The sequence below is a fragment of the Xyrauchen texanus genome, chromosome 3 (assembly GCF_025860055.1).
Source record: "Xyrauchen texanus isolate HMW12.3.18 chromosome 3, RBS_HiC_50CHRs, whole genome shotgun sequence".
Taxonomy (NCBI): Eukaryota; Metazoa; Chordata; class Actinopteri; order Cypriniformes; family Catostomidae; genus Xyrauchen; species Xyrauchen texanus.
The window spans coordinates 33,783,393-33,797,550 of NC_068278.1; the positions used below are offsets into that span (position 1 = coordinate 33,783,393).

Sequence of the window (14,158 nt, forward strand, 5' to 3'; positions counted from 1 at the left end):
AACAAAAGCCTGCTTATTCCCTCAAATTGCTCCTCAAGAGACAGTGATATCAAAATGTTCTCACATAGAAGAGAAAATGATTTATATTTAATGAATAATCAAGTTAATTTTACATGGTGTTCAATTAATGGACACAGAAAAGAGCCAGTAAATTTGTATTTTATTTAAAACAGCATCCTAAATATTCACAGATTCCTCTGAGCTATGCAAAACAGGACGATATCCATTGGCCAGAAGTCTGTTGGAATTATCATATCAATGTCTTCATTTGAAATCTCACATCTCTTCAGGCAAAGTTTATTCCCAGCGCCTGACATTTGTACCTCTTCGCTTTCTGAATTATTCACTGCTTTAGGGTTGCTAAATGTCACCAACCCCACATGGGCCCTTCCTGACTCTTTGAGAGGGGTGAAAGAATGAGAGTAAAAGTAAAGATCTCTTTCCCAAAGCAGAGAGATGAAAAGGACCATCCCTGCAGCTGTCCTTTAGGAAAGGGCGCTCTGCACCTCAATACCTGTCGGCCTGGATCTGTCATAATGCAGTCTTACTCGTTAGAATATTCATTTGAATTTGGTCAACATTAAAGGGCTAATTAGACTGTGCCGTTTTAATTTATGAGGCTCCAGATGGTTAGAAGAATGCAGGTCGCAGTGGTGTCAGATGGAACAAATATTTAGAACCCTTTCCTTTGAGCAGAGCGTACAACAAACAGATTTATTTACAGTAAGACTGTGTATGTGTTTTAGAAGCACAATATTGCTTGCTTATTGATACCATGATCCTCACTTATATTATGTATGGACATAGTATTTCTAGAACAGAAACTAAGATGATGGAATACCAGAGCCAGTGATACTCTAGCCATTTAATCTTTGACTTTAAAGCTGTGTCCTCATGACTCTGAAAAATAGGCCGCTGATTTTCTATGAAAAGACAGTCGGTTGTCTTTTCTCACTGAAGAATATCTTCCTCTTTTATCCCTCTTCTTCCATTATGCCTTTTCACCTCTTTTATATGGCCCGCTGCAGTGAATAAGAACGCATTTGGCTAAGGTGTTTGTCAATTTCTGACTTTAACTGTACATGCTTTAGCCACATGCATGTGGTTTTCGTGAAACTTGTGGGTCTAGCTTTTTTTTTCTATATTTGCTGATTTTTTAAAAGCCAAAAATTTATATTTAAGTAATAATTTATTCACCCTTATGCTGTTCCAAACATTTCTTTGGAACATAACAGGCGAATGTTCATGCTTATCTATTACATTTAATAAAGCAGATAAGGACCTGGTTGTGTCAGAAAAAAATTAAAAAGATAATAAAAAAAACACCATAAAAGCATTATTAAATAATTTAATTTTTCAAGGTTTATGTGGAGTGTATTTGCGTATATAAAGTATTAATTGTAATTTATTGTTTAAGTTAAACGTACTGATTCAAATCTAATTACTTTCTACTTTGCAAGAGGTTCGAAGAGAAAGAGAGTGAGAAAGACACAACAGACCACGAACGATACCCCATATGTTAAGGTGAAAAATGTATGCTCTCACATTGGTGACTGTGTATATTGTATGTGTATTCTATATTGTGTGTATTGTTTACTGTAAATTGTATATTATTATTGTGTTGTGTAATTATGTGTACATTTGATATGTAAATTGTGTTGCGTAAATATGTTGTTTATTGTAAATTGTATATGTCTCGTCACTGTCATGTTGCTCGGAACTGCACACAAAACTTTCACCCACTGTTGCACTTGTGTATATGGTCGTGTGACAATAAAGTGATTTGATTTTGGTAGCTGATAATGTATATATACATTTATATGATAAACCATGCTCCCACTTAACCACAAATTTTCTATTTCACTCTCTCTCTTTGCCTCTTTTTTTCCTCCCAAAGGCAAATACAAGCCCTCTCAGCCTAGGTTGTTATGGATGAGATCCCTTCAATAAACATGCTCAGGAAAAGAACCAGATAACACACACACAGAATATATGTGCATCCGAAGGACATATGCTTGACTTCATTAGCCCTCTGGTGTAAGACTGTGCAAGAGTTCCATTTTCTCACTCAAATATTAAATATTCCCAATCTGCTATAATTGCTCGCAGGAAAATAGAAACGTCACAAACAGGCACGCTTGAAATAAATCACAATTATAAAGCACCACTGGTCCAGCCTGGAGAAGCAAACTTCCCTTCTTTTTTATATCTCCAGCCAAACAAACAACACCTGTGCTGAGTGACAAGACTAATCACCAATTAACAGCCAATTACAACCATATTACATAAGTGTGAGAAACACCCTCTTGCTTTGAGATAATAAATCAAAGGGGTGTGGTCTGTCAGCTGTTTAAGAGAGTGAACCTTTCTTTATGAGGAAATTAGATTGAATTAACTTTCATCAAAAGACTAACGAAACATAACTAGGCTCACGAATAGGAAATGATCTTAAAATACATTGTTTTTGGTGCAGAGAAAAATGGAGAGTGATGTGTGCATATGCTAATAATAAGAGAATGAGTTTTCAGTAGGGACTTTTAGTTCTATTTACTAACCTGGGAAATATTAAAGCAGCTAAATGGCAATGAACAGCGCCTGCTGTGATTTTGGCGAAATCTGCTTTGAAGTTAAATAGGTTCATAAAAAAATAAAGGAGTGGGCTCCTCCTTTTCTCCTAGGAGGTGGAGATTTCCTGTGCATACATTCATTAGATCTTTCGCTTGACTCTTTTGCTACCTCCCTCAAGCTCCTCTTGCTTTGATTCCCTCCTTCCTGGCTACTTCTTCCCTTCCTCCATAAATTCCCTCCCTTTTTCTTCTCTTCTCTTGCATTCTTGCAAATCTCTTTCATTTTTCTTTTTGCTTCTCCCAGAGTAGTAGATAAAGGCATGTCTGATAAATGCATTCATTTGTAATGTTAAAGACTTGTAGCAAACTAATCACACATTACACTCATAATAAGAATAATGGAGGTTGAATTTGCCGCATATTAAGAGAGTGAAATTACTTGTCAGTGTGAAAGATAGAGAGAAAGATGGGAGGACAAATGCACAAATTCACACCAGGAGTAATTGTTGAAAGGAGATACACACAAATAAACACTCTGATGCATCATCAACATTACAATTAATTAGCTGGAGGCTTGCTCGCAGGTCTAATGGAGGAGAGAGTGGTGAGCGTGAACTCTATCTACCCTGCACAGAAAGACCAGTAGGAAGAACTAAAAAGTGAGAGAGGAAGACCTAGGGGAACATGAGGGAAGCAGTAAGGAAATGTAAAAGAACAAGAGGATTATGATAAAAGGGGTGGAGTTGGGCTGGAGGTATAACAATTGAATGGAAAGACTATGCTGATGTGCAAAGGCAAAATACATTAATTACACATTGTCAATGTTTTAACTAAAATTGACTTGAGACCAAAATCAGGTCTTTTTCAACTGAACATAAATTAAATGCCAATTCACAATGCCCCAACAAACACGTTGGGTCAGTTTGTAAACCATGTTGGTGTTTGATTTGGCAATTTGACAATGACATTTATGTTTCCCAACATTCTTAATCCAACTTCCAACTTCAGAACGTTAGAGTGTACTGGGGCAGTGTGAATTGATCTTAAATGTAGACTGTCTATTATGATGGGTTTGGCACACATAACATCTCAGATTCAGAGAAAACAAGAGTGAAAATTGCAGTAACTACAAGCAACTTTGAAGCCAGTGTCAGTGTTTGCATAGTTACAACATTTTGCCTTTGTATGGTAGAAAAACAGAATAGGCCATACTTTCTATAGATGACATGCTGCATTGGAGCATGTCATCTAATGAGCATGGAGCATGTCTACCCCCACCCCCCCACCTGTCTCAGGATGGCAGATTCCATGTTGATTGCAGTTGCAGGGAACACAAGAGGAGAGGGGTCCACCATAAGGGGTCTCTCTGGTGAATCCAGGGGTGCAGAATTCACAGAACTGCCCTGTGAATCCCGTGGGACAAGTACACACCTCTACCCATTGAGCAAGCCATGCCGCATCAGGGAGGTAATTAACCTTGCGTGCAGATTCCATGGTTACCCTGGAGAGTTGAGAGGTATCTGTAAACAAGAGAAGAAATAAGAGAGAAATAAAAAAAAAACAGAACTGCTGAATTTAAAATACTTCTTTTAAGACCAGGCTAAAAAGTGTCTAAAAATTCTTCATAGAAATTCTAAGATATCTTGGTAACACTATACAAAAAGCTTCTATTTGTTAATGTTAGTTAACTACATGTTAACATGAACTAACAATGCACAATACTTATTAGGTATTTGTTAATCTTGACATCTGAAATGTTCATTTCAGCATGTACTAATGCTTTTTTTTTTTTTAATTAAAAGTAGTTTATTAATGCAATCTTAACTAACAATTGTGGTTTTATCAATTAACATAAGCCAAGATTAATAAATTCTGTTTAAAAATATTGTTTGTTGTTAGTTCATGCATTAACTAATGTTCAATAATGTGGGTATGTCAAAGGACAATATCAGCTTAATTTGAACCAATTGGCTTGACATATCACATGTAAGTGAGTTGAGTGACTAACAGACACATTTAAAGAACCTATCAGCTTGCGCAATTTAGAGTTTCATGCCTAAACGAAGTAATTTAACAAATAGAAACTTACTGTAAAGTGTAACACATATCTCTTTAAACAAATACTTTCACATTAACTTACTTCAAAATATACATTGAGAGGTGAATCAACTTTAGTCTAACTCAATCAGTTGGATATAAATCTGCACCATGAAGAGAGACAGTCAAATGCATGATGGGTAATTGAAACATTGGCCTCATACATCAGGCTAAGATAACAGCATGCTAGCTAGTGCCAGTCACACATTTGTTAAATCTGGCTGTGCACAATAACTTCTCTCAAATTCTCAAACTAAATAAGAGTTAGCTCACTTAGTAGAGGGTATTTAAATTGAAATTTCAGAGCAAGTGACAGTCTTTGGCTACTCTGAAGTGTTCTAGGTCAAACTTTACATTACCCAGATAACACATGTACATCTCCCAGTACCCTGTTAGATCTTTTCATCTGGAAAGCATTACAATCTAATAAACATCAGCTAAACATCTTAAAAAGATCAGATTTATAAACATTTGAAATCCTAAACGTCTCAAAGACATCTGCTGAATATTATATTAACATGAGAGACATACAGTTACACTTTACAATAAGGTTCCATTTGTTAATATTAGTAAGGTAACATTAGTTAATAACAAAATTAGTTAAAATAATCTAACAATGAACAATACTTTTACAACATTTATCAATACTGTTTAATGTTATTTCAACATATACTTATATATTTTAAAAGTTAATAGTTGTATATATAAACATTTGTTAATACAATATGAACTATCATGAACTAACAATTAACAACTGTATTTTTAATAACTAACGTTAACAAAGATGAATAAATGTTGTAAAAATATATTGTTCCTTGTTAGCGCATTATACCTACATTCAGGGTTGGGAGGGTTACTTTTGAAATGTATTCCACTACAGATTACAGAATACATGCTGTAAAATGTAATTTGTAACATATTCTGTTAGATTACTCAAGGTCAGCAACGTATTCTAAATACTTTGGATTACTTCTTCAGCACTAGTAGATATTTTTACTTGTTTTGACTATAAAAACTGTGTATAAATATACATGTTAAAAATACATTATCTGAAAAACCTAAACCTTATGCAGTGTTGTTTCTAAAACTAGATTAATCTAATTGATCTTGTTTTAAGGATTTTTAGATATTTTTACAGGAAAACAATAAAAATATTCTCAAGTATATGATTTTTGCCCTAATTGCCCTTTTTACTAGAAAAAAAGAAATTATGATCCAATGTGAATTTTCTTGATAAAAAAATTATATGAGTTACACAAGGTTTATTTCTATTTCTTCTGCTCCAAACATACTCAAAACGTATTTCTCTGTCTGCTCGTATGAATGTAACACATCATAAGAAAGTGTTTCACCACTGTTCAAATGCACTTTGGATCGCATCAATTATATGTATACATTTTTTCCATCTGAAAGGACTAAATATTTAATGAAACAAATAACAATAAATGGCAAAGTAATCTCTTCAGAAATAAAAATGTATTTTTGAATGTAACTGTTTTCTAATTACCATTTATTTAAATTGTAACTGTAGTGGAATACAGTTACTTATATTTTGTATTTTAAATATGTAATCCCATTACATGTATTCTGTTACACCCAACCCTGCCTACAGTACTGCATTAACTAATGTTAACTAATAGTTGATATTGATATGAGAAAATAATTTTAGCGAAAATTGAAACACATGACCTTAAAAATATGTTTTATTTGTAACATTATCACTTTAATGTGTAGGGCCTTGCCCCACTAAAAATGGCAGCAGAGACAGCATGGCCCTTTGTTCTATGATCGAAGGGGAGACATTGAACTCGGCTTCCCGGAATGCTTCACAGCCGAACGGGAAGTCCCACCCATGGACTCAATCACATACGTCATTTGTCAAAAGCGGCCTATGACCGATGACGTCATCTTCTTGACAAAACTAGCGGTCCGATTTGATTTCGCTCTCTCTCTCTCTCTCTCTGCTTCCAGCCTCGCTGCTGACATTTACAGCCTTGCTGCGATTTAAAGAGACCCATATACCTACAAAAAGGAATTTCCCTCCTTCTGGACAAAGAGAGACCACGTTTTTCCAAACCTCACCATTTGGCCACAGCAGAGTAAGATTAACTTAGCTTTGTTTCAGTCATGTTGTATACTATTTACAACCGGTTCACTTCAGTTTCACTGCGAGACAACAGTGAATTTATTTAGAAAACGGAAAGGTGACTAGCGTCCCTTCTCAATCGTTTTCTGTATGTATATTTAACTACGATCGCTGAACGTTTGATGTTTTGTTTACAACTGTACATTTAACTATGATCGCTGATTGCTGTTTGGATTTATGTGATCGTGATTTTTGGGGAAATTTTATTTTATTGAGTGATCTGAATTAACGATTCAATCTCGCTGTTACCAGCGTGTATCCTCTGTTAAATTGCATTAACCCCTGTTTGTTCACTCTCTCTCTCTCGCTCTCTCCATTGCTCCGTTGTGCTGGATCTGATCCAGCCATCTTGCTTTCAATACACATTCAAATAACCGGTGGCTCCACCCTTCTGACCTAGCCCTCCATTTTGGAACTAATTTCCATATTAAATTCGGTTCGCCATTTTGAAACTAGCTCTAAGGCTGAAACCGATCCACCATTTTGAACTGGTTCCACACGTGGAGTTTTGTCCGCCATTTTGTGTCTTTGTTACCGAATCGAGACACACACACACATACACTAGCATATAGCTCTACCATTTAGTTAGGATTTCCACTTTATGTTTTTGTGTTATATTCATCTAGTATTGGCAGTGTTCATTGCTATTTGATTATAATAAATCTTGTTATATTAAAATAAGTACTCCTGGTTTGTTTGTTTGTATATTGTGATGAAGCCAGCCTCTGCCAAGTCAAGAACTCCTGTATTACTTCAGTATTGTTAAATTGTTGTTGTTAGAAGCCAACTGTAACCAGATTACTGTTGGATTCGTATGGCAATAATTCGACTAGCTTCTTCCCCTTTTCGACTATTTTGATTATCAATCAAAATACTCAATCTTCAGGGTAGAATTTTATGAGACTTGATCAGTCACTTACTATAATTTTTCTCTTGTCAAAGAGTGGTGCCCCGAGGATAGAATTTAATGAAATAAATTATTTCCATCTAATTATTAATTATATCTGATAGTAAAACTGATCTAACCAATCTAATATCTGCAGAGGAACAAGATAAACAATTGAGACAGAAATGCATACATTTGGATGTCATCAAGTGCCATTTGTACATCTTTTTATTGTAAATTGATATATGTCTCGACTGGCTCATCTGATCAACTGTGCTCTTAGTTGGTTGCAATGCTGTTAACAACATAAACTACTAGTGCTGAATTCACTTCGGGAAAAGTTACCATAGTTTCCTATCCACTTGGAATTGCCCTCACGATGTAGCTTAGATAGCCTGCTTACTAAAGCTCCCCTCTGCCTCTCTCTCTATTTTGCTAACGCACGGACAGACATCTGGACTACTGTGTGCAAGCAGATTGAATCTATGATCAGCGTATGAATAAATAAAGAAGGAATGAATTAATCAATAAGGGCTGAGTGGAGAAGAGGTGGTACATGGCGAAGGTGAGTGGGTCTTTGTTTCTCTCAGGCATCCATACTGCCTCATATATAGTGATCTAGGGAGACTGTACACCAAAATCTCCAAATCTCTCTCTCTCTCTCTCTCTCTCTCTCTCTCTCTCTCTCTCTCTCTCTCTCTCTCTCTCACCCAGGCCCTCTCTCTTTCCAGTGTCTTGGGGTCCTGTGCCTCTCAACGAAACTTTCATATCATGGCAAGACTGATCTTTATGCATGTTTCTGAGAGATATTGGTGTTTGTATGTGCAGACAAGTTGATTATCTTGTTTATATTGAGGCAGAAAGGAAGTTCAAGCACAAACACGCATTTCAGCATAGCAGTTTCCTAGAATTAATAACAGAAACTCTCAGTGCAGAATCTGACAGATGCATAATAATTGTTTTTGGTTTGCTCTAATTTACAATCTTTGATAAAGGAAAGAAACAGAGAGACATTGTTTCAAGAGAGACTCCTATAGATTGGCCCTTAGAATCAGGGAAATCAAATAACTTTTCACAAATTGAAATATTGCAGGACACCTACTCATGCTAATGAATATGTATGGATGTGTGCAGCAGTGTTGGAGAGTAGTTAGCTAAAAGTAGCAACCCTATTAACTTAACAACATTTTACAGTAGTGCGACAGTAGTTAAGCTATTTTCACAATTGTCTAGCTTTTCCAGTATCAAGCTACATTCTCCTACAAGTAGCTCAGAAGCTTCACAAAAAGCTACACCGTCACACTGTACAGCAAATGCAGTAATGGAGCCAAGGCAGTAATAAAACACACTCAACTAAATCATATATATAGGCCAATATGTTTATTGATTGTTTTTTCAAAAGATCTTTAAAAGTAGGCTATATACGGTTGCGGAATGCACCACTTTTAAAAATTACAATGCCAGCTGCATGTGTGTGTGTCTGTGTTTCCTTATGTTTTATGTTGTTATAAGTTGAGTTTTACATTACATTTCATGTTGACTGTTCAGCTGGTTCCGGTCTTCTGCCCATCCTTTTATTGTTACAAAGACATTTATATCCAATACTAGCTCCAAAAGTGCTTCAATGAGCCATCATTATCTATTACCCTCTTTTCTGAGATATTTTTAGTTAAGTAAAAAAATCACAAAGAAATAAGCATTTGAGAGAAGATTTATTAACTCTGTTCTTGCAGGATTACCCTTTTTCCTGTTATTACTCTTTGAGATGAGCATTATCTCTGTTGAGTTTGTTCGACACCAGACACTCGGTTGATTTGTGCTATGGCAGTGATGAGCAGGTGTGGAAGAGAGAATTAGCGCATGCATGTTTAAAGTTACTGAGCACTCAATCACTGATTACAGTCCAGTACATTCAGCAAAGTTTTAGCTGCATGTAACCTTCATTGTTTTAAATTGTTTCTTTTCATCTGTAATGGTCATTGTGACACAAATTCTCATCCTTGCACGCTTCCACAAACAATCACGCATATAAACAATTACTCACAATTCTGGCCCCCTGCATTGCTGACACGTAGTGCAGTCAGATTAAAGAGCATTCGGAAAAACTCATAGGGGGCTATAGATGGCTGTACATCCTTCTCTGTTAACCTGGGAACCACAAAGCAGAGTAACATATCAGTTAGAATTAATATGACTGTGTGGGTGTTTGTGTGTGTCTGCTTTTTATTTAATCTTCTGAGTATGACAGTTGGTAATGCACAGCTTATCCAGAGAACAAACAAACTGTTTAGCAGACAGCACAACACAAGGACGCATTCTTGCGTCAAAACATAGTTTGATAGAGTGCAAAACCAAATTTAGGGATCTCAAGATGTGTTTTTCTAAGTATTAAACTACAGTTAACTTGACACAGTGACCTAAAAAAAAGTTTTGACACGACACAACCACAGTGAGACGCTCCAAAAGCATCCGCCTGATTTCTCCCAAAGACAAACTCCGCTGTGATTGGCGCCATGTTGTTTTGTCACATGATTCTGTCCGACAAAATTTGAACCCTTTACTGACAGCCCTAAATCTCCTGAACTAAGATCAGTTGGTTTAAATGCAATTAAATGATGTATTGCTTATAGTGTGGTGAACATCAGTTCAAGATGGCATTCCATGGACATGTTTATTGCAGGGCCCCTCTCTAACTGCTGATGTGGAAGAAGATGTGCCACACTGTGATTGGATCCTTGGTGAATGAACATAAACAAATATTCAGCAACATCAGATAAGATGCTAAGACAGCTACCAGACACCTCTTACAGGGCAAAAAGGGGACCTTCTGCCCCCACCAACTCATTCCTAAGGTAGGCAAGAACTGCCATAAATTCCTTCAGGACCTCCCGGATGCAAAGCAATGGAAGGCCACAGAGATCTATGCATACCTTAAAATGTTTTTGTTTGGAGGCCTTAAATTAATATAAACTACAACACAGTCACTCCATTTCATGGTTTTGATAGTTAACACAACAGTTCACGGGACAGACCTTTTAACAGATAAACAAATTCATGGACGATGACTTAACCATTTCTTATCATGTTTGGTCTCTATCTGTTCTAGATGACGCCTTTAATAATTTGAAAGTGGTTTGGTAAATAAATAATGCATGAGTAAAATGTTAAAGACACTGTATTAACACTGTACTTTATGCTAAGCAAATGAGTTCCACAATAGGGTGGGCAGCGCCTTGCCTACTTCAGACACCAGTGGCCAATCACACTCCAGGATCGGAAAGGCACCAGATTTCAATCTCATCCTCATCAAAAAGGGATAAATATGTCCCCCGGGTAGACACACCACGTCCCGAGTTTCTGAGTTGATGAGGAAAGCGGCTACAAGATAGTTCAGGTTAAGCTTTTGCGAGCATTTTATATTGCCTTATTGTTATATTGTTGCACTCTAGCTGAAAAAGGGCCCCAGCATTGAGGAACCTTATCTGACCCTTAAGGCCCCTCCAGCTGTGCTGCCCAGTTCACAAAGGACCTCTGCTTTGGCAGACATTGCCTGTCCCACACGGCTCCTCAGTGACACAGCCAGCCTGTAAAGGACCCTGTGAAGATTCAACTGACCCAGCTGCCCGGTTCACTCTTCAAGGACCCTCTTGGGGCAACCGAAGTTCAGCATCTTCCAGCCCAGCATAGCAACGACTTCTGGATCGCAACACTGCACCTTTCCCACTGCACGCTACCTATATCGCCTTTGGAAGACTCTACTTCTGGACTGATCACCCGACTTTGTGTAACTGTGTAACTATAAACTTACCAAACCTCTTTCTAGAGACCTTGGCATTAATTGATACCTGCAGCATATGTTTTTCTAACTTGCTTAGATAACAGTTCCCTGGGGTCAGCTTGTTACAAATAATACGAATATTATTTGTTTAATGATAAATAAGCATTATTTTGCCAGAGCCATTAGGTGGTTCACCATAAGCAGCATTCCCATACAATTCTCTCCCATTGCTACATTAGTTCAACAGCATTGCATTTATCCATTCTCTGTACAAATCATTTATTTGTTTTATTGTTTAATTCAGTACTTTCCTTTTTGGTTATTAGTTTATTATCCTTTAGCAATGCATATTCAAATATTAGCATTATTAATAATTGTGGTATTTACTCTTGCATATCTATTGTTAATAAGTTTCATACATTTTATTACAACTGTGTCTTCATTGTGTTGATGATAAAAGACTCTACTAGTTGTCCAGACTCTCACAAATCCGTCAGATAAATCAGCTGTCCAATTTCATTTAGTTTACATTAATTCTAAATGATTGAACAGCTCTTTTGGGAGTGTTCTTAAATTGTTAAGATAGTATTCTGAACTGGTGCCCCATGTGATACACTCATAACCACACCTTAAATGACATGTGCTCATAAATCTCTACGTCATTGGTGAATTGAGTAGAAACCACTACAATAGTAAAGCCAAAATACATCATCCACACATGTGTACGTGGGGTCGCACAAGGTTAAATAAACACAATAAACACTCTGCAGTGATGCCCCTATACTGTATGTTAGTATTTCAATAGGGGTGCAAATAATATTTGCCTCTATTTGCACTGGTGTGTAAAAAGCATGTTGCAAATAGCATCTGCTAAAAATATTTGAGACCTTATTATCCTGTTCACTCTTTAAACTGGAATATGGGCTCCCAGGGAGCCAATAAAAAACATAATAATAGAGAGAAGATTTTTGATTAATTATTGTCACAGAAACTGAACATTATAACATAACTACAAGCACCTTTTCTTCAAGGTTGTTCAAATAAAGGTCATGATGTATCAGAGAGTTGATTTTTTAATTTTTGCCCAGTCCTAGTTGATGAGGCTGTTAATGAGGCTGTTTTTAGAATGAGAAATTGCCTCTAATTTGAGTTATTTTCACATAAGCACTGTAAAGTCTTACAGACTTTTGTTTATTTTGTTAAACCATCAAACAGTTATAGTTTAAAATACTCAAGCCAAAAAGAATCACATGCTATATCTTAGCAATGTTTTAATGTTGTATTTATTAATTACAAACTACCAACAAAAAAGACATTTCCATCTTGCTTGAATGCTCATAATCCTCTCACATCTGAGTGAATATATGGTAAGGAATAACAAACTCACACTCACACACACCTGAGAATGAAGGTGTTGATAGGTGTCTTGTCCAGTGAGGGGTATGGCTCTTGAGAGTACAAATCAGCAGTAACATATATTCCGGATCCTTCCAGCACCACGGTTGCACTTCTGGGCAAGAGCTCTTTCATCTCAGCTGTAAATGACACACTAAGTATTCGTCCGTAACTTAGCAACATGTTCCCCAGAAATTTATCTGCAAGACAAGAAAAAACAGAACACAAACTTCAAATCGCTATCAATTAGCATGAATATTACAAATTGTATACTGTCTGGGTGTGAAGGCAAACATAACTGTTACATCTGTCTGGCAGCAACAGCTGGGCTGTGAATTGAGTTAAGTGGTTTGCTCAAGGGCAATGCAGAATTTTCTGGAACACAAATTCACAACCTGCAGATTACCAGCACATTACACCAGCCACTGAGTCGAGATGACCTGATTTCCAAAGATAAACACCAGCAGAATGAAGAGTGTGACTGTGTAACAAATGTAATAAGAAATAATACAAATAAATAAATACAAAATCAAAATAAATAAAAAAAAAAGATAGAAAATGAAAAAAAGAATAATAATAACAGTACAATTTTGAAATCCACAGAAGGAAGAGATTTGCACCGTTGATATCTGATTCTTGTTACTATCACCAGTGATGCAGGGTGATGAGGTATCATACACTATATAGCATACATTAAGTTTCCCTGTAGGATGCTTCCATATGTCATGTGGTACATGTTTAAACATGATTGTAAGGAAAATTCAGAACGTGACATGTTAAATAAAATGTATATTTAAATTTAACTACGTTTATTCAAGCACAATGTATATCATATTTCTAAAAGTTACTAAATTTACAAAACAATTGAAGTTCAATTTACTCACCCACTTTAATCAATATTATGTCTTAAAGTTAAGTAGATTCTACTTGGTTTCATACCATTACGATTTACTTAGATAAACTGTGTGCATAAACTTGTAATATAAATATTATTATACATTTTTTTCAGTGCACACACAGTTTCATATCTGGATTTATTAACATATTGTTAGGTCTGTGTCACAAATGTTTTGAACCTCAATAAGTTTTAATGTTTCTGTTACATTATTTTGAATGAGCATGTGCTACAAGAAAATGCCAGAGTGGATTTTATGTAGCTAGCACATTTTAAACATTCAAGCTAGTTTTAAGCTCTTCTTTAAGGATTTTGCAGCAGTAGTATTTACAATACCAGTTGAGAATGCAGTACAGTCTGTGTTACTGAATCCCATTTCAGGTTCATATAATTG

At 36.1% G+C, this 14,158-nt stretch overlaps 1 protein-coding gene across 1 annotated transcript in view; it reads right to left on the bottom strand.

Moving 5' to 3' along the window:
* Positions 1–14,158, bottom strand: part of lamc3 (laminin, gamma 3) — a 232,797-nt gene that overhangs the window by 37,073 nt on the left and 181,566 nt on the right. The window contains exons 10-12 of the mRNA XM_052102235.1: positions 12,874–13,069; positions 9,741–9,844; positions 3,854–4,087 (exon numbers count right to left, since the gene is read on the bottom strand). Of these exons, the coding sequence (XP_051958195.1) occupies positions 3,854–4,087; positions 9,741–9,844; positions 12,874–13,069 (534 nt within the window). The remainder of the gene's footprint in view (positions 1–3,853; positions 4,088–9,740; positions 9,845–12,873; positions 13,070–14,158) is intronic.